The sequence below is a fragment of the Netta rufina genome, assembly GCF_964035555.1.
Source record: "Netta rufina genome assembly, chromosome: W".
Classification (NCBI taxonomy): domain Eukaryota; kingdom Metazoa; phylum Chordata; class Aves; order Anseriformes; family Anatidae; genus Netta; species Netta rufina.
In genome coordinates this window covers 2,544,382-2,566,254 of record NC_140139.1, presented here as the reverse complement: position 1 = coordinate 2,566,254, position 21,873 = coordinate 2,544,382, and the positions used below count along the sequence as shown (strand labels likewise).

The window sequence follows — 21,873 nt, the reverse complement described above, 5'->3', positions numbered from 1 at the left end:
TGACGGTGGGAATGACAAAGTCCCAACCGATCCTGAACGTGTGCGGGATTTGCTGTTCTGCCTGGCTACAAGAAATCCGGATGGGATCCATCCAAGGGTGCTTAAAGAGCAGGCTGATGTCATCGCGGGACCTCTCTCAATCATTTTTCAACGATCTTGGGAATCTGGAGGGGTCCCAGTAGACTGGAAGCTGGCAAATGTTGTGCCAATTTTCAAGAAGGGTAAGAAAGAAGATCCTAGCAATTACAGGCCTGTCAGTCTCACATCAGTGCCTGGTAAAATTATGGAGATGATTCTTGAAGTTATTGAAGCACACCTGGGGGACAATGCTGTCATTGGTCCCAGCCAACATGGGTTCATGAGGGGTAGGTCCTGCCTAACAAATTTAATTTCCTTTTATGATAAGATCACCCATCTAGTTGACCAAGGGAAACCAGCTGATGTGATCTTTTTGGACTTCAGCAAAGCTTTTGACACGGTTTCACATAGGATCCTACTGGACAAAATGTCCAGTGTACAACTTAACAAAAACATCATACGATGGGTGAGCAATTGGCAGGGCTCAAAGGGTTGTGGTAAATGGGGCCACATCTGGCTGGCAGATGGTCACTAGTGGGGTCCCCCAAGGCTCCATTTTAGGGCCAGTCCTCTTCAGTGTCTTTATAAATGATTTGGATGTAGGACTAGAAGGTGTTCTGAGCAAATTTGCTGATGACACAGAACTTGGAGGAGTTGTGGACTCGGATGAGGGTGGAAAGGCCTTGCAGAGAGATCTGGACAGATTGGAGAGCTGGGCGATCACCAACTGCATGAAGTTTAACAAAAGCAAGTGCCGGGTCCTGCACCTGGGACGGGGCAACCCTGGCTATACATACAGACTGGGCGACGAGATGCTGGAGAGCAGCCCCACAGAGAGGGATCTGGGGGTTGTGGTTGACAGGAAGATGAATATGAGCCAGCAGTATGCCCAGGCAGCCAGGAGGGCCAACCGTGTCCTGGGATGCATCAAGCACGGCATGGCTAGTTGGTCGAGGGAGGTGATTGTCCTGCTCTACTCTGCGCTGGTGCGGCCTCACCTCGAGTACTGTGTGCAGTTCTGGGCACCACAGTACAAAAAGGACATTAAACTGTTGGAGAGTGTCCAGAGGAGGGCGACGAAGATGGTGAAGGGCCTAGAGGGGAAGACATATGAGGAGCGGCTGAGGTCACTGGGCCTGTTCAGCCTGGAGAAGAGGAGGCTGAGGGGGGACCTCATCGCGGTCTACAACTTCCTCGCGAGGGGGAGTGGAGTAACAGGTGACCTATTCTCCGTAAACACCAGTGATAGGACCCACGGGAATGGTGTCAAGCTGAGGCAGGGGAAGTTTAGGCTGGATATCAGGAAGAGGTTCTTCACCGAGAGGGTGGTTGCACACTGGAACAGGCTCCCCAGGGAAGTAGTCACTGCAGCAAGCCTGTCTGAATTTAAAAAGCATTTGAACTGTGCACTTAGTAACATGGTCTAAACTTTTGGGTAGACCTGTGTGGTGCCAGGAGTTGGACTTGATGATCCTTATGGTTCCTTTCCAACTCGGGATATTCTATGATTCTATGATGCTATGATTCTTTCCACGTCCGAATCAGGACCCAGTTTCCTGGTTGATGGTGGTGAATGGGGAATTCCAAAGGTGGGGTTTGAGCCAACAACCCATGGGTCCTGAGAGATGACAAAGAAGAGGACAACCCCAGAATACAGTTCTTAAGAAAACTCTCTCTTGTTTCGAATTGTGGTATCTCATCCCTTCTGCCCAGATAGGGTAATCCGAACAGCATCTCATATGGTGAAATTCCTATATCCTTTCTTGGTGCTGCTTGAACCTGTAGGAGTGCTAAAGGTAAGCATTTTAAAGGTAAGCAGGCTGCCCCCTCCCCCCAATACTTGGGAAACTGACCAAACAGCACAGCAAATATACCAAAAGTTCTCGACTGTTACTTAGATAATGCCTACACCCTCTTTCCCTGCTCATTCAACTTCAAACAGCTCTGTCAAACACTACATACCACACCTTTAAAACCTTCAATAACCCTTTTAACACTTCTTTTTATCTTTTTCCAGCCCGTACTTTTCTAATACCAGCACCAAAGGCTCAGTCACTGGCCAACTTAATTCCATACCTTTCTCCCTCCAGGATGCTGAAACAACATATCAGTATACCATATTTCATCCCATTTTCCTTCTTTCCTCCTTCTTCCACTCCAGATATTCCTATTTGAAGTGGACAGCCTGGCCACACTTAAAACATATTATCAAAGCCTGTCCCTGCTAGGATTCAGGCTGCAACACAGGTAGGGTAGCTTTCCTTGCCTGCCATTCCTTCATCTCTCTTCCTCTCCTTTTGTCGTGTTAAGGGGTGTAGCCGATTAACCGTTAGGGGTCTGGTCGGATTCACCAATAATGTATAACCACCCTTACTCTAGTTGCATTTAATGAGAACTGTCACGACTAGGAAAAATGCAATCAAGTGCAATTTATTACAGCAACAGGTACACAGGTTCTTTGGATTGCCAGCGATAGTTACTGTCTGCAAAAGCAAGCTAGCATGCATGAAACACACAGGTGACACAGGTGTGTAGCCTGGAAATTAACGTATTAAAAGGCACAAAGACTCTAGAGAGATTTCTAAGTTTCTGTGCTGACACACAGTATAACCAAGTGTTCAAATCTCACCCAAAGGCATCCCAATGGGGGGGGGAAGAGAGGCTCAGCCAGTCGACTGATCCCAGAAGTCAGGAGGTCCTCAGGATGGTGTATTCCCTTGGGATGGTATCTGACGGTGGTATCTCCCCTGACATCCCCTCTCTTAGGCCAATTTATATTACTGTCTATCTTTTAGGTGGCGCTTGAGTGACTCTAGTAAAGCATATCTTAGTTATGATTGGTGAAAAGTTCTCCTGTCTCCGTTTAAAGTAAAGGGCTCCAAGAAATTCAGAGTGCATGCTCGGTGAGGGGTGGTCACACCTTGGAGGAGGGTAGCTTTTGGGATGGAGGTGTGTTTTGGTATTATAATTGTGAGAAACACTCCGTAGCCAATAACTTAGGCTCAGGCGAGGATCTCAGTGAAGTAGTAATTTATTCGCGATTGCAATGGTGGGCACCCCACAAGCAGGAGAGAGCGCATCTACTAGTTCCAAAACACAGTTTATATACCTTTTGATGGCAGGACCCTCCCCTGTTTCCCCACTGAGTGGGTAATCCAGGTTCACAATCTATCTGATGCTTCACAAACAATGCATGGCCTTCAGTCGCCAGCCTGTTAAATTTCAAATTTCTTTTGACATTTTTACTGCTTGAAGTGGTAATGTTTCTTCACTTATCTGACTTGACACCATGATTTTCACCTAATTGTCCTAAGGAGTCTGATTGTCTGCATTTTACAAGGTCGCCTGCTAAACTTTCTTATCACTGTAAGCATATCTCAGTACCACATTCCCTCCTTCTAAACAATGTAACTCTGCAAAAACAACATTTCTATTCCCACATAATGATATTATAATGAGCAAAAGTACACTAGGGTACAGCATTTGTCAAAACATGACAGGTCCTTGGCTCAGGATAGCAAAAAGTGTAGCTTATCAGTCTTGGTGTGCACAAGGACAATCTGGTCCCCACCTGGTCACAGAGCCTAGCCATGGTGTCTCCACTCCACTCTACGCTCCGTACTGTTCCTTAGAGCTAGCATACCAGGTTCCCTCAGTGTGATAGCATCTAAGGTTGGAAGACTAGGGAACACTCAGGTAATGCAGCTACGCCCTACCCTGAAAGCCTCTTCAGTGCTGTACATTTTCTTTAAAATGTGAATAGTATTTTTATTTTCCTAGTTACTTTAGGCAATTGCACCACACCTTTCCATCCTGAACATGACTCCCCCTGAAGATTTTCTTCCTCTTTCTCCAACCCTCTGCCTCACTACCTGCTGCACTGTGAATACCATTAGTTTCACTCTCTGCTTTTCCTTCTCATCTCCCCTCCTGACATACACATTCTGGGCCTCCCGCAGGAGGGTCCCCCAGTGACTGTTCACTACATCCCCCCACCTTCTGGAGCTTTTTCTGTGCATCTGGCCAGGCTTTAATCACAAAATGAGCTTTCAAGAGCCCTTGGGATACTGGGTCCTCAGGTCTCATCCCCAAGTACTTTCTCATTCTGACACTAAGTCTCTCATATGATTTCTGTGTTGCACACTATTATTATTCCAGCCAGGATTGGCAAGTGGGTATTTCTGCCCTGCCGGTATTACCCCTGGTCCTGGAGGATGAGCTCTTTCCCATTCTTGTATAGCAGCTCTCCTCCTGATCATTCCCATTTCTTCCCCTGTAAACAACATACTTATAATTCCCCCCAAGAATATAAGTTAGTCCTAGGAACTGGTCTAATAGTTCAGCTAGCCTGATGGGGTCCTTGAATAAAGACTTCCTCTCCTTCTTAAAAGTCCTAACCTCTCTGCTGGTAAGGACGGGGGGAGTTCACCTAAGAGGATACACAGTTAGTGTTAGTACTTTTAGTATTAGGGAAGGCAAAATTCTCAATCTCTCTTCTACCTTGTTATAATTCTTACCAAAGCCTAGAGTACGCTCTTCTCTAGGGACAGTGTTATTTGCAGTCCCTGTCTCCCTTCCTGGAGTGACTGTTGCTGCCACCTGTGCAATATTAAGATTATAGGGAGCATAACTTGGCTCCTTCTCCAAAAACGGAATCTTATTGTTTACACATAAATTTAAAGCCTGAATTTTCATCAGACCCGTATTTTGGCCAAAATACTGCTGTTTCCTCAATTGGTTCTTTTGTCCAGACTGATACACAATATTTAACCTTTTTTTTTTTTTTTATTTCTTTTATCATCTCCTCTAATTTTGGGATTATTTTTCCAATTTCTTATCATTCTTCAGGAAGAACTGTCGGTAGGCACTCCCCCAGGGATATCTCCCTGTCCCCTGGAACCCATATTTTCCGATTTCTCCTAGCCCTTGTCACTGTGCTGCTACAGAAATTTACCTCCTGCAGGGTACCACACACTAACGTTCCAATTCTGGAAAAATGGTAGTGTGCTTTACCGTGCAAGGGGTACCGTACACCAAATTTCAAATAGATGCTAAAGGGTTAATTGTAGAACTATAGCAGGTCTGGAGAGGTCACCCCATGCTGATTTTGCAAGTTTTAGCTAACACAGAGGTATATTGTAAACTAATCACAAGGACAGTACTGAGACAGTATAGCCCTGGAGGATAAGGGATTTCTATAGGTATCGTAAACTAATCACAAGGACAGGATTGAGACAGGATAGCTCTGGAAGATAAGGGATTTCTATAGCCCAGGCCATTGTGAACACTAGTTATCAAGAAAAGAAAAGCGATAAAATAGCAGGTTCCCTGTTAAGCAAGAACTGGTTTAGACAAGTTTTGTGGCTGAGGTGAAAAGTCCGTAGTGAGGAAGACATACAGCCTTCATCCTGAAGACCCCAGCCCATGACCACCATAAGGCACTGCGCGTGCATAGTTGGGAGGAGTTAAAGGCGGAGACAACAGAAATGGTTTATTGGAACTCATTGTAATAAAGACCGCCCTTTTGGGGAGAGGTTATGAATATGTGTAGGCATTTCCTTACCTGTGTAACCCCTTTTGTATAAATACAAGGTGAACTACTGTGGTGGGTGCGCACGATTGTGGTGGGGTGACCCCCCCCCATCCCGTACTGCCAAGCACTTCACCGTGCAAGGGGTACCATACACCAAATTTCCCAAGACTCTTCCTTTCTCTCCCTTATCTCACGCTTCCTCTGTCTCCGGCCATGCCCCTTGTGGAGCTACGGAACCCCAGATCAGGTCTCCACACTCCTTTCCTGTAAAAAGTACATCTCAATCACACATCACACAGAGTCTCACCTGACCCCCAAGGCAATACTTAATATTTCTTACCTTGGTCTGTGCACAGAGTTACTGGATCAATTCTCAAACCCGGAGTGCCTACCTTCTTCCCTTCCCCACATTTCCTTCTTTAATCAGTCTCGGGCCCTCTATCAGCACTCCGCAGAACTGCCAGCATTGATGCACAGGACCACTGAAATCAGCGGGGCATGCCTTCCTGCTGCTGCGGCGGCGGGGCTCCCCAGTAGGTGACTGGATTCCAGACGAGCCCCCAAATTGTGAGAAACACTCTGTAGCCAATAACTTAGGCTCAGGCGAGGATCTCAGTGAAGTAGTAATTTATTCGCGATTGCAATGGCAGGCATCCCACAAGCAGGACCATGCCTACTAGTCACACAGTATGGTTTATATACTTTTTTTTTTTCTCGATGACTGGGACCTTCCCGTTTCCCCATTGACTGGGTAATCCAGGTTCACAATCTATCCGATGCTTCACAGACAATGCATGGCCTTCAGTTGCCGGCCTTTTAAATTTCAAATTTCTTTTGATTTTTTTTACTGTTTAAAGTAGTAATGTTTCTTCACTTGTCTGAGTTGACTTGATACCGTGATATTCACCTAATTGTTCTAAGGAGTATGGTTGTCTGCATTTTACAAGGTCATCTGTTAAGCTTTCTTATAACTGCAAGCATAATCTCAATACCACATTCCTTCCCTTTAAACAATGTAACTCTGTGCAAAAACAACATTTTTGTTCCCACAGCAAGGTGTCCCAGGCCTTGGAGATGTTTCTAAAGGATGATTAAGTGAGGAACTCCTTATCATGAAGACCATTATATTGATATTCTTGACATATTGACAATCCTGACGTATTTCCTTGAATATATCACCAATCAATGTAACATGAATATTTGGCTGAAAAACAAAAAATAGGAGTATTCCAATATGGACTATCCTTATTACAATAGTAAAAAATCACACCCCTAGGCTGGGAGACTGACTCAACAAGGGACCCTTCCTCTTTGAGGATGCACAGAATCATTCTGTCATGTCAGCAGTGTGATAATTATGTAACCAATTGGAGGGGAGGGGATTGTACAAACATGTACAAAGGGACTGTATAAAGAGTGGTGTGGAAAACCCTTAGGTGTATCAGCTTTGTGGGAAACCACCTGGTATCCAGACTTGTGCAACTCTGAAATAAACACTATCTCGACCTAATGTTTAGATGGGTTTATTGCACACCAGGTAACGAACCCGAACTATTTTATCAGATAACTGGGACTGACTGAGGAAGTATGGCGCTCACGCATCCAGAGCCCCAAGACCGCCACGAGAGAGGGAACAAGGCCCATCTGGGGCAGACTGGATCCCCCTCGGCGAGGCAGCAGCTTCTCAACTCCACCTCATCTCGCTTCAGCCGCCCCTGTGCTCCTCCTGCTGGCGAGGTGGAGGGAGGGAGGCAAGGCCATATGGAGTGGGGAGGGGGGTGCTGGTGCGGCAGCGGTTCCGCAGGCTTCTCGCGAGAGCTGGCGAGGTTTCCGGTGTTGTGGTTGTGGGGCCATAAACATGGCGGTGAGCCTCCGCTCACGCTCTTTGAGGCACCTCCCTAGCCGAGGTAAGGGGCCCGAGAAGGCTGCGGGGGTAGGCTCCCTCTGCCTTGCTGCCGACTTTCACTTCCCTTTCCTTCCCATAGCGGTCCCCGTTCCCTGTCGATACCCAACCGTCCCCTCCGCTCCCTTGTTCTCCCCCCGCCGCCAGCCTAACGCGCTCTCCACTTCTGTCCCCCGTTCCTGCAGGTCGGAACGACAGCGGTGAGGAGAACGTCCCTCTCGATCTCAATCGAGGTATGGGGTGGTGGTGGGGAGGTTCATTGCCTGCCCCCTCGCTGCGTGCTAGCCGAGGGGGAACCGTCGGCAGCCAGCGGCCTGGTGCTGGTTGTGAGGGCTTGGCACTACTGGGCCGAGGGACTTGGGGAGCGGGCTGGGGAGAGAAGGGCTCGGGGGCTGTGGATGTTCGGGGCCGGTAGGTTGCTCGGCAGCCTCTGGTGAACAGGCTTGCCCGTAGGTGGAAGCCTTTCCCCAGCCCCTGCTGCTAGAGGAGTGAGCAGGGCAGTGCGGGCACCCCTGGGACCCTGCGATATCGAACGAGGCTGGGGCAGGGGGCGCCTCGGTCGTGTCTGGGGCTGGTTTTAGGTTGTTCGCTGGCGGCGTGTTCGCAGACGGGGCTGCCTGGGCCGCGCCGCGGTGGGTTGGGCCGAATGCCTCTGAGGAGCGCCGCTGCAGTCGCGTCTGGTCCCGCGTGCATCCCTGGTCCTATGTGTTGCAGGAAGCACGGCCGAAAGCACAACAGACACCAGTAGAGTCAGATCATGCTCCATTTTATTGCCTGAATAGCCTAACTTTTATAGCGAACTTAACAGGGGTGGACAGTGTTTCACACAAGATTATTGGTCAAAAGCACTCAGACAAACAACTTCAAGAAAGCAACCTCCTTGTGATTAGCAGTCATATAGACCTTGTCCTTGAAGCCAGCTACTGGTAACAATATTTTCCTGAATTCCTCAATTGGGCGATGTGGGAACACTGTCATGGGAACTTCTCATAGTTGTCCTGGTAGCTTGGTTTGCTCAGCTACAGCAAGCCATGGGATTTTTGCTGTTTCAAAAAATCCCTCAACAATTCCCCCTTTTTTTTTCTTTTTTGAGCAAACCACGCCCAATATAACATTTTTGCAAGTAACCCTTTAACCACATTTATCACAATACCACATGCAATGATGATTGACACCACAGCAAACAGAATCCTTAATTCCTCTTTGACTAATCCCAGTAACCATCTATGCATTGTTTCAAACAAATCAGTGAACCATTGATTGAAAGGATTGATACCATATTGAATCTTTCTCATGTGCTCTTTCAGGAAAGTAATGGATTTGTGAATTGACTCATTATGATCAAAAAGGTTTAAACAGTACATTCCCTTAAAGTCCTCACACCCATTCCTTTGAGCCAAAAGCAAGATGTCAGTAGCAGCTTGATCCTGTAAAAGCAGATGTCGCAGACTATTTTGATCTGGTAACATCTCCTCAAGTATCTCTGTCGTGGCATAGGCTTGCCTCTCGGCCCAGCATACCAATTTTTCTAAGTTGTTACGTGCGGCCAGAGGTGCCACTCCAGGCACTACAATTGCCAATGCCGCTCTAGCTGCAACCCCACACAATTCAACATTATCATTGCAATCCGGTGCAAGCAATGCCCATTTATGTCTGGTGATCTCACACAACTGTAACAAGCTAGGAGCAAATACAATGAGTTTATCTAAGTAACATGGATATCTGATAGCATTTGCAGGGATACCTTGCCAGGCCCTATCCCCACAAATCAGAAAAACATCAGGAGGTAAGGCCAAAGCTGTACAATTGTTCCAAACACTGTAGTTGTTACCCCTTATCTCCGTGCCATAAACCCCTAAACCCTGCTTAGCAGTGTCATTGTAATCACAGGTGTTATTTGTATTTCTGTACTCGTATGGCCCTTTCCAGGTTCCTGTAGCAGGATTCATCTGATAGCCACGGCTACATTCACATTTGCAGCCACCTTTCAGGTTGATACAGATTTGACTACAGATACCAGGGTTTTGGCATTCATCAATATCTCCACAGTTTCTCTTGTCTACAAACTCAAACCCAGCTGGACAGTCACATTCATTTTTGTTGCATTCCTTCAGGGGCTCATCACCCCAGTCCTTGCAGTCTCTCTGCTGGTTACATACTTTACTGATATCTATGCATTCTCCACTTCTGCACTTGAATTTGCCAGGTCCAGAGCACTGAATAACATTGTTACAGTTGGCTTCATCAGTGCCATCCAGACAGTCTCTCACACCACTGCACTGCCTACTCCCATGGACACAGTTCCCATCTTCACATCTGAACTGGTCTGGCCTGCAGGTCCGAGAAGAGCAGTTAATTTCATCTCTTCCATCCTTGCAATCAGGATCTCTGTCACAGTCTTTTTCACCATCACATTTCCAGGACACTGGGATACACTGGGTTGACTGAGGACCACAGCTGATTTCATTTACCTGGCATGTTCTCATATGACACAGCTCAGCACTCTCATCAGACCCATTTTCACAGTCCGGATCCCCATCACACTGCCATCTGTTTGGCACACACTGACCACTGTTGCACACAAAGTCAGATTCAGCACACGTCTTCTTCACACAAGCACTCTCATCACTGCCATCTGAGCAGTCTTCACATTTTGCTCTAGCACTGTCGGCAGCAGTGCACAGGCTGGCGAGGGCGAGCAGCAGGCAGAGTGCCCCGCAGCACGGCAGCGCCTGCCGCCGACCCGCACCTGTGTCACTTATACTACTCCTATTACCCGTGCTGTTAGTGTCAGTGGCATCCTCCTGGTACCGTTTCTGTCTTTGTCGCCCCTTACTCTCCCCCTTTTCTTTTTGCCACTGACCATTTACCACAAATGGATGAGACACATGATTACTAGTTAGGAAAGAGAGTGTAACGTCTGCTATACGGCTGCAGGCAGTGCCATCTGCAACCTTAGAAGCTGTTTGTGAAAGAGCCTGCCGGTGGTCATTTGGCAGTGTAATCAGCGTCTCTGCACTCCTGCCCCACAATAGAGCTAAGTCGTCATTAGTAATCCGTAGAATGTGGCAACCCCACGGAATCTTATCCAGAAACATAGTTATAACACCGATCTGGGGACGAATAGTCTTTTTTGCATTGCAAGATAAACCTCTTATAAAAAGAATGCCAGAGAGAAGCAGCACAGCTCAGCACAGCTGCTGCTGCCTCCATGGTTACGTCAGACAGACTGCAGGGTCCTGATGTCCGCCCCTCTGCTCTGTGCCGACTCGCCACACGGTGAGGGTCGGCTGCCGTTGTCCACTGACGCCTCTGGTCTCCCGTAGCAACTCGATCTCGGATGTCCTGCATCGCACCGTGATTACTTCAATTTCCCGCGATTACTTCAATTTCCCGCGTTTTCCGTGGCTCCGTTTCCCGCGTCCCTCCGCGATTCCTTTTCCCGCGTCCCCCCACGATTCCTTTTCCCGCGTCCCCCCGCGGTTCCTTTTCCCGCGTCCCTGCGCGGCTCCGTTGTTCAGGTCGGTGTGTAGAGTGTTTCAACGTCTCTCAGGTGTTCCGGCATCCGCCAGGTCTGTCCTTGTCTCTCGTAGTTGGCCGTAGCCCTGCAGCGTCAGTCAGTGCTCTCTCCGTGCGGTGGTAGGCTTGCCGCGTGCCTCGGGTCTCCCGCGCCGCTCCGATGTCCCGGCCTCAGCCTGTTCGGGTCTCAGCCTGTTCGGGCGCCATATGTTGCAGGAAGCACGGCCGAAAGCACAACAGACACCAGTAGAGTCAGATCATGCTCCATCTTATTGCCCGAATAGCCTAACTTTTATAGCGAACTTAACAGGGGCGGACAGTGTTTCACACAAGAATATTGGTCAAAAGCACTCAGATAAACAACTAGAAGAAAACAACCCCACCTGCAAGAAAACAACCCCCTTGTGATCAGCAGTCACATAGACCTTGTCCTTGAAGCCAGCTGCTGGTAACAATATTTTTCTAAATTCCTCAATTGGGCGATGTGGGAACACTGTCATGGGAACTTCTCATAGTTGCCCTGGTAGCTTGGTTTGCTCAGCTGCAGCAAGCCATGGGATTCTTGCTGTTTCAAAAATCCCTCAACACCTACGTACCTGTATGCATATATTACTTACAAGTGTAATTTAGTTCTTAAGAGAATCTCAGAGTTTTTTCAATTTAAAGCAACAACCTCTTATGTCTTCTCCATCTCACTCCATCTCCAAACAGATATGATTGCTTGAAAATAAATTAAAACTGACTTGAAAATGAAAACAAGTGAAACTTTTGTCAATGAAATGCAGGATAAAGGCCTTAACAGTTGAAACGCATGACATTTACTACCGTAAGTAGTGTTCTCTCTATGAAATTTACAGAATCAGAATTTTAATTAATGCGTTCAGTAACTTTTTCACATTGTGTAATTGAATTATTCAATGCAAAAGAAAAATGGACAAAGTTTAAATGCCGGAGTGGTAATTTTTAGATGTTGTCTATTTGAAATCTTTACTGAGAATTCAAAAAGCAACTGTCATTATGACTTTTTTTTTTTTTTTTTTTTTTTTGCCATGAGGTGTTTTAAGCCACCTACTGATCCCATGAGACCTGTAGTGGTAGCAGTGTAATTACCTCATTTGTATCATCTTGTAAAAAAAGGCTCTCAATTAAGATGCAAAGTAATATTAATACAATGAATGTACAATCATCCTCCTGCTGGGTGACCGGGACACAGAAAGAAGGAGGAGAACGGGACAGGAGAATGACTGGCTGAGGGGGTGGTGTCTGGACCAGGGCTTTGGGATTTTGATCTTGGGCAGTCCTTTGAGAAGCTGGGTATGTGGGCTGCTGACTGACTCCAACTCAGCAAGTGGGGCACAAGTGTGTTGGGGAGCAAGCTCTCCGGGCTGATTACCAGGGCTTTAAACTAGGTTTGACAGGGGAAGGGAGGGGAGCTAAAAGTGACAGAGAAGGGCTGGGGGAAGTTGTCACTGCTGTCACTGTTGACGATAGTAGGGAAAAACCTCTGAGTTGTCCCATAGGATTGTCTGAGGGCTCCTCAGAGAAGGTAATGATCCTGATACCCCATCCAGAATCTTCTTCTTGCATCCCTCCAGGGGTAACTGCGCCTGCTGCTTCCCTAAAGTGCCTGTATACCAACGCATGGAGCATGGGAAATGAACAGGATGAGCTTGAGATCTGTTCGGTCAGAGGGCCACGATCTCATGGCAATCACAGAGACATGGTGGGACAGCCCACATGACTGGAACGCTGTCATGGAGGTCTGTGTCCTTCTTAGGAAAGACAGGCTGGGGAAGCAAGGGGGTGGGGTTGCCCTTTATGTGAGGGAGCAATTAGAGTGTACCCAGCTCCACCTGGGGGAGGGTGATGGACAAGTGGAGAGCTTGTGGGTAAGAATTAAGGGGTGGGCTGGTATGGGGGACACTGTTGTGGGGGTGTACTACCCCCACACCAGATCACCAGATCAGGAGGAGGAGGTCGATGAGGCCTTCTACAGGCAGCTGGTAGTAGCCTCACAATCCTGGGCACTGGTTCTCATGGGGGACTTCAATTATCCAGGCATCTGTTGGGTAAGCAACTCGGCCAGGCACATGCAGTCCAAGTGGTTCCTATGATGTGTTGAAGACAATTTTCTGATGCAGGTGGTGGAGGAACTGATGAGGTGGGGGGGTGCTCTTGGACCTCGTTCTTACCAACAGGGATGGCCTTGTTAGGGATGTGAAGGTTGGAGGCAGCTTGGGATGCAGTGACCATGAGATGGTGGAGTTCAAGATGGAACTTGGTGGAAGAAGTAAGGCTAAAAGCAGGGTTGCAACCCTGGACTTTCGGAGAGCCAACTTCGACCTCTTCCGGGACCTGCTTGGGAGTATCTCATGGGCTAGGTTGCTAGAAGGCAAGGATGCATGTGAGAGCTGGGCTACATTTAAGCAGCACTTCTTCAAGCTCAGGATCGGTGCATCCCGAAGAGTAGTAAATCGGGGAAGGGGGGCAGGAAACCTGTGTGGATGAGCAAGGAGCTCATCAACAAGGAGGAGTGGCCGACACGCCAGAAGCCATTCAGTAAGACCTGGAGAGGCTGGAAAGATGGGCAGTAAGAAACCAAATTAGGTTTAACAAGAGCAAGTATAGAGTCCTGCACCTGGGAAGGAACAACCGCACGTATCAGTACAGGCTGGGGGATGACCTGCCGGAGAGGAGCTCTGAGGAGAAGGACCTGGGGGTCTGTACTGGGTCTGGCTGGGATGTTAACTTTCCCTATGTAAATAACAAAATGTGTGCTTTCCCTGCAGCAGCCCATACAGTGCTGTGCTCTGCGCTTGTAGCTAGAACAGCAGTGGTATCACACCAGTGTTGTGTCTACTGCTGAGCAGTGCTGCCACAGCATCAGGACTCTCTAACCTTTTCCTTATGAGGAAAGGCTGAGAGACCTGGGTCTGTTCAGCCTGGAGAAGAGAAGACTGAGAGGGGATCTCATCAATGTGAATAAATACCTGAGGTGTGGGAGACAAGGATTTGGCCAACCTCTTTTCAGTGGTTTGTGGGGACAGGACAAGGGGCAATGGCCACAAAATGGAGCCCAGGAAGTTCTGTACCAACATGCGAAAGAACTTCTTCACAGTGAGGGTGACGGAGCACTGGAACAGGCTGCCCAGGGAGGTTGTGGAGTCTCCTTCTCTGGAGATATTCAAGGCCTGTCTGGATGCCTACCTGGGCAGCCTGCTTTAAGGAACCTGCTTTGGCAGGGGGGTTGGACCTGATGATCTTTTGAGGTCCCTTCCAACCCCTTCAATTCTGTGATTCTGTGAAGAAAAAAAACACAGGCATTTTGCATTGTGTGTATAGCTCTGTTAAAAAAAAAAAAAAATCATTAATGTGATGGTTGTGGTTGAATAAGGAACAGCTCTGCATTTAGTTGTGTACCCTTTGTCGAAAATGTATTTCTTTTATTTGTTGGAGAAACTACAGCTGACTGATCAGTAATCGTGTAGGTATTACTTTTTTTTTTTTAACTTCATTGTAAAGACAAAATTAATGTCTTAGCACACCATTAACTAAGCTGGTTGATAACTTGATTTCCCCACTGAACACATTGTTTATTTTTTTCCAACTGTTAGAATAGTTTCATAAGTGTTTAGTTCAAATATTTTAAATTAATACAGTTTTAATTCACTGTGTTGACCTGATTGTGTGTTTTTCAAGGCTCATATTTTCAGTGATTTAAAATATTTTTTTTCGCTTTCTCAGTCAACGTAAACAATGCCTCAGCCATGTGCTTCTAGCTGCAGTGGTCTTTACTATGAATATGTGAAATTAGATTAGTATTGCCTTGTTTTAAACAGTTGACTTGACATAAATGATTTAACATACAGGTCAAACTTTTGATAGACTGTAGCTGTGGACTGTGTAAGAAGCTAGTGCTATTATTAACTATTTCAGAACTAATAATACATGCTAGCTTTTTTTGTGCTGCTTTTGGTCCTGCTTCTTCCTGTCTTTTTGTGTAGTAAGACTCTGGGCATGTCTTGCTGCATGTAGAGTTGATCTACCTTTCTCTGCCCTTTTTTCCTCTTCTCTGCTGCTGTAGTTTGAGGGTTGCCCATGTTTTCCCAGAACACACCTTGCTGTTCTCTTATGTATTTTTAATATGCATGGTATAGTATGATTTTACTCTTAAGAGCATTTTAGTGTTCTGCATTTTCAAAATGATGTAATAATACATGTATTTATGAAGGGTATTTTATATTATGGTGCAGTGTGTGTGAAAACTCTATGTACGAGATTAGCTTGGTTTAAGGTATTAATGTAACATTTGTGTTGTTTGTTTTTTTTTTTTTTTTTTTTTGTTGTTTTTGAAACCTTTGGGTTACACAGCCCAGGCTGTACCCCATATTTTAAGACAATTCTGATAAGTCTTATTTTGGGATAGCAAGTTTTTTCATAGAAAATCAGTTTGTTGTAAATATGATGAGCTTGAAAAATTGTCTCCAGCACAACCAAGGTTGGGCATAATGTCTGTCTAATACCAAGAGCTCAAGTAGTTGTGTGTGTGTGTGTGTGTGTGTGGAGGGGGGAAGCCTTTGGAGTCCTTGCAACAAGACAGTAAGGAAGATGTAGAGATGCTAGCTGGTGTATGCTTTCTTGGTGGCTCAAAAGCAGTCTTCCATACTAACAGCAAGACTGTAACAGAAAGACTTCTTTGCACACTTCGTTGGGTTAGAAACTGACTGGGTAGCTGGGCCCAAAAAGTCATGGTGAATGGAGTCAAATCCAGTTGGAGGCCGGTCACTAATGGAGTCCCCCAGGGCTCGGTACTGGGGCCAGTCCTCTTTAATATCTTTATCGATGATCTGGATGAGGGGATCGAGTGCATCCTCAGTAAGTTTGCAGATGACACCAAGTTAGGTGCGTGTGTGTTGATCTGCTCAAGGGTAGGAAGGCTCTGCAGGAGGATCTGGATAGGCTGGACCGATGGGCTTAGGTCAACTGTATGAAGTTCAACAAGGCCAAGTGCCGGATCCTGCACCTGGGGCATAATAACCCCAAGCAGAGCTACAGGCTGGGAGATGAGTGGTCGGAAAGCTGCCTGGCAGAGAAGGACCTGAGAGTATTGGTAGATAGTCGGCTGAATATGAGCCAGCAGTGTGCTCAGGTGGCCAAGAAGGCCAACAGCATCCTGGCTTGTATAAGAAGCAGTGTGGCCAGCAGGGCTAGGGAAGTGATTGTCCCCCTGTACTCAGCTCTGCTGAGGCTGCATCTCGAGTACTGTGTTCAGTTTTGGGCCACTCGCTACAAGAAGGACATGGAGGTACTGATCCTCAGATTAGGAGATCATCCGGTCCAACCAGATGTGGATGTGGTCTACCTAGACTTCGGTAAGGCTTTTGACACTGTTTCCCAGAGCACTCTCCTGGAGAAGCTGGCTGCTCAAGGCTTGTGTGGGTGTACGCTTTGCTGGGTTAAAAACTGTATGCATGGCTGGGCCCAAAGAGTCGTGGTGAATGGAGTTAAATCCAGTTGGAGGCCGGTCACTAGTGGTGTCCCCCAGGGCTCAGTATTGGGGCCAGTTCTCTTCAATATCTAACAGCAGTCTGGATGAGTCCTTGTCTTAGTGTAAGCACTGCTCTGCAACAATTAAAACATCAGTGTGTTATCAACACTCTTCTCATCCTAAATCCCAAACACAGCACCATACCAGCTACTAGGAGGAAAATTAGCTCTATCCTAGCTGAAACCAGGACAACTGATAAAAAAGAAATCTGGAAGAACTAACAAAGGATAGAACTAGAAAGAATATTCATTATTATTAATTATTATTAATTATCTATTAACTATCTATTATTAATTATCTATTGTGGGTTCATTCTTATACTTTTCTTCCAAAGCACGTGTTGCGGTTTAACCCAGCAGACAGCTAAACACCACACAGCCATCTGCTCGCTCACCCTCCAAGCTGGATGGGGGAGAAATTTGAAAAGAAAAGAACAAAAACTCATGGGTTGAGAAAAGGACAGTTTAAACAGAAAACAACAAAACGAAAACAAAAAAACAAACAAAAAAAAAAACAATGAGCGACACAGTCGCTCACTGCCAGCTGACCGATGCTCAGCCAATCCCCAAGCAACAACAGCCTCCCTGGCCAACCCCCCAGTTTAATTGTTTGGCATAATATCACATCGTATGGAATATCCCTTTGGCCAGTTTGGGTCAGCTGTCCTGGGTCTGTCCCCTCCCAGCTCTTGCTGCACCCCCAGCCTGCCCGCTGGCAGGGCAGGGCGAGAAGCTGAAAAGTCCTTGTCTTAGTGTAAGCACTGCTCTGCAACAATTAAAACATCAGCGTGGTATCAACACTCTTCTCATCCTAAATCCCAAACACAGCACCCTACCATCTACTAGGAGGAAAATTAACACTATCCTAGCTGAAACCATGACAAGCATCTAAAGCATCCCCTTTCAGAAGGGATAGGCTAGGAAGGAGAGGCAGTGGGGTAGTCCTGTATGTTAGTATTTTGATTGTCTCGACCTTAATAATGGTGACAACAAGGTTGAGTGATTATGGATAAGAATCAGGGGGAAGGCCAGTGAGGCAAATGTCCTGGTCGGCGTCTGTTATAGAGCACCCAACCAGGATGAAGAGGCAGATGAAACGTTCTATAAGCAGCTGGAAGAAGTCTCACAACCGCTAGCCTTTGTTCTCGTGGGGGACTTCACCTTACCAGATGTCTGCTGGAAATACAATGCAGGAGAGAAGAAACAGTCTAGGAGGCTTCTGGGGTGTGTGGAATATATCATCCTGACACAGCTGGTGAGTGAGCCAACTAGGGAAGGAGCCCTGCTGGACCTTTTGCTTGTGAACAGAGAAGGACTTGTGGGCAATGTGAAGGTTGGAGGTCGTCATGGGCATATTCTGAATTAATAGAGTTTTCGATTCTTGGAAAAGTGTGTGTGTGGGGGGTAGTAGAACTGCTACCCTGGACTTCTGGAGGACAGTCTTTAGTCTGTTAAAGGAGACTGGTTGCCAGAGTCCCTTGGGGGGCAGTCCTGAAGGGCAAAGGAGTCCTCCCAAGAAGGAAATCCTAAAGGCACAGGAGCAGGCAGTCTCCATGTGCCAAAAGATGAGCTGGCAGGGAAGAAGACCAGCCTGGCTGAACAGGGAGTTTTGATTAGAGCTCAGGAAGGAAAAGTTTATGTACTTTGGAAGAAGGGGCTGGCCACTCAGGAAGACTACAAAGGTGTTGTGAGGCTGTGCAGGGAGAAAATTAGAAGGGCCAAAGCCCAACTGGAGCTCAACCTGGCTACTGCTGTTAAAGACAATAAAGAATGTTTTTATAAATACATGAAGAACAAAAGGAGGACTAAAGAGAATCTCCATCCTGTGCTGGATGTGGGGAGGAAACAGTGACAAGAGATGAGGAAAAGGCTGAGGTACTTAATGCCTTCTTTGCCTCAGTCTTGAGTAGTTGGATCGGTTGTTCTTCATATACCCAGCCCCCTGAGCTGGTAGATAGGGACGGGGAGCAGAATGAAGCCCTTGTAATCCAGAAGGAAACAATTGGTGACCTGCTGCACCACTTAGACGTATGCAGATCTATGGGGCCAGATGGGATCCACCCGAGGGTACTGAGGGAGTTGGCCGAAGCGCTCACCAAGTCAATTTCCATTATTTATCAGCAATCCTGGTTTTCAGGGGAGGTCCCAGTTGACTGGTGGCTAGCAAATATGACGCCCATGTACAAGAAAGGCCAGAAGGAGGACCCAGGGAGCTACAGGCCTGTCGGTCTGACTTCGGTGCTGGGGAAGCTCATGGAGCAGATCATCCTGAGTGCCATCATGCGGCACTTAGAGGACAACCAGGCGATCAGGCCCAGTCAGCATGGGTTTATGAAAAGCAGGTCCTGCTTGACGAACCTGATCTCCTTCTGCGACAAGGTGACGGGTTCAGTGGATGAGGGAGAGGTTGTGGATGTGGTCTACCTAGACTTCGGTAAGGCTTTTGACACTGTTTCCCAGAGCACTCTCCTGGAGAAGCTGGCTGCTCAAGGCTTGTGTGGGTGTACGCTTTGCTGGGTTAAAAACTGTATGCATGGCTGGGCCCAAAGAGTCGTGGTGAATGGAGTTAAATCCAGTTGGAGGCCGGTCACTAGTGGTGTCCCCCAGGGCTCAGTATTGGGGCCAGTTCTCTTCAATATCTATCAGCAGTCTGGATGAGGGGCTTGAGTGTACCCTCAGATCAGGAGATCATCTGGTCCAACCCCCCTACCAAGCAGGGTCACCTAGCGAAGGTTGCACAGGATTGCATCTGGGTGGGTTTTGAATATCTCCAAAGATGGGGACTCCACAACCTCTCTGGGTAACCTGTTCCAGTGCTCTATGTGGTGGTTTTACCTTGCTAGGCAGCTGAACTCCACCATAACCGCTCTCTCGCTCCCCCTCCTCTTCTGAGGAGGGGAAGAAGAAAAGGAAAGAAGCTACTCACAGGTTGGGATAAAGATAATTAATCAAAGGAAAAAATAATGATTAAGGGAAAATTATTATTAATTAAATAATTTAGCTAAAAGGAAAAGGGGAAAAGGGAAAACAAATAAACAAAAAAATCAAAACAAAAAAAAACCAACAAAACAAAACAAAATAAAAGCAAAAGCCGTGTGGAAATTGTGAGAAAAATCTCAATTTTCTTCAGACAGGATCTTCTGTGAAGCTATTTTATTTGTGATTGCAGTGGTGGGCGTCCTGCAAGCAGGAGTGCACAGTAAAAGTTTATCATAACCCTATATTCCCTATTATCTGACACCTGATTTCTCCCCTGTTTCCTCATTGGCTGAGTACTACAGGTTCGCAAGCTACTCGACACACTTCTATACCATATATGTCCAATTTTATTTGACGAAGCGTTAATTTCTTCTTTTCCTTTTTTTCCTTCTTCTCTTGTGACTAGAGGGCCTGCGATTTGTGATTTTACTGATTTTGTACTGCTCATCCTGTTTTTCTTAGCTATCCTCCTTATTTCGGGACAGTGGGACCTTCCCCTTATCTGCTTAACATTCTCCCCACTGCTATGCTGCACAATCACTTTTGAATATGCAAGGTTAGTGGAATTTTTCACTGCAAAAACACCTTCTATTGCAAAAACACAACTTTGTTTCTGACAAAGTGCAGAGTAAAGAAATTACTCTCTGCTTCCCACCCACAAGCGATGCTTGACCATGTCCTTGAAGCAGGGCCTCAACACACGTAGCCATTGTTTGGGAGGACAGACGTTTTCCCAACGAGAGTCCACCCCTCCCCTCTCCTTCCTTTTTCCACCTTTTATTGCTGAGTGTGACACCATATGGCATGGAATATCCCTTTGATTGGTTTAGGTCAGCTGCCCTGGTGATGTTCCTTCCTCACCTCTTGCCCACCCCCAGCCTGCTGGCTCTGGGGGGAGGGGTTAGAGGGAGTCCTGATGCTGTGCTAGTATTGCTCAGCAGTAGACACCACACTGTTGTGATACCAGTGCTGTTCTAGCTACGAGTGCAGAGCACAGCGCTCTATGGGCTGCTGCAGGGAAAGTTAACTCCATCCCAGCCAGACCCAGTGCAACATCCACGCCTTATTCCATGACATTTGTGTCACACTCAGGTCCCACATACTTTAGCATGTAAGTATTTTCATCGCCATTGTTCCTTGTCCTTTAACAGATTGATAGGTAGGTACTTCTTTTCATTCTATAGGCCTTTCTCAAAAAACGTTCATAAGAAGTGGTGATAATTTAGTCTTCATCTGCCAAAGTGGTCACTCAGGGCAGGCAGAGATGGATGTCTGGACGCCAGCACCAGTTTAGCTCGAGTCGTTGCTGCACTTGCCCGTTTCCTTGCAAAGTTGACTTGTCATTGGTTCTGCAGTGTCTTCCTACAACACACAGTTTAGATTAAAGATTATTTTTCTCCCAAGGTTAAATGTCCTTGAGGCATGCACCCGATATCCCCATTCTTTTGCATGACCCACCAGGTATGGCATGACCATACTCCGGTCCTTGGGCGAAGACAATCCCACGAGTGGGTTTGCCTTTTCCCAAGGCAGGAGCAACCCAAACCGCCTTCCCCATCCACTTCCCTACGTGCACTACGGGGACTTTAGCTCCTCCCACCGCGTGTAGGGGTTTTGTTTCAGCAGGACCAGGATGGTTGTCGGACCCTCTGTTGTTAACTAGCCAAGTGGCCTCTGGTAGATTTATGTCCCATTGTTTCCACATCCCAGCACCCAATGCTCGCAGCATAGTCTTTAACAGTCCATTGTACCTCTCAACCTTCCCAGAGGCTTGTGGGTGATAGGGGATGTGATACACCCCACTAAATGCCATGCCTCTTGGCCCAGGAGATGACAAGATTGTTTTGGAAAATGGCTCCCATTGTCGGACTCAATTCTCTCTGGTGTGCCACAGCACTCGTCTTTCCAGGCCCAAGATAGTGTTTTGGGCAGTGGCCTGGTTTACGGGGTATGTTTCCAGCCACCCAGTAGTTGCTTCTACCATGGTGAGTATGTACTGTTTGCCTTGGCGGGTTTGTGGGAGTGGTCCGATATAGTCAATTTGCCAGGCCTCACCATATCGAAACCCTAGCCACCTCCCCCTGTTTCAGGGAGATTTTACCCTCATGGCTTTCTTGATTGTAGCACAGGTCTCACACTCATGGGTAACCTGTGTGATGGCCTCAATGGTCAGGTCCACCCCTCGATCACGAGCCCTCGATTCACGAGTATGTGGCATCCCTCCCCAAATGTCCTGATGTTTCGTGGGCCCATCGAGCTACAAACAGCTCACCCTTATGTCCCCAGTCCAGGTCCACCTGAGCCACTTCAATTT

General features: G+C 47.1%; 1 protein-coding gene across 1 annotated transcript in view; it reads left to right on the top strand.

The window, feature by feature from the left end:
- Nucleotides 1-7,454: 7,454 nt before the first annotated feature.
- Nucleotides 7,455-21,873, top strand: part of LOC311220889 (rapamycin-insensitive companion of mTOR-like) — a 226,998-nt gene continuing 212,579 nt past the window's right edge. The window contains exons 1-2 of the mRNA XM_084304520.1: nucleotides 7,455-7,518; nucleotides 7,700-7,747. Coding sequence (XP_084160646.1) covers nucleotides 7,470-7,518; nucleotides 7,700-7,747 — 97 coding nt within the window. The 5' untranslated portion in view covers nucleotides 7,455-7,469. The remainder of the gene's footprint in view (nucleotides 7,519-7,699; nucleotides 7,748-21,873) is intronic.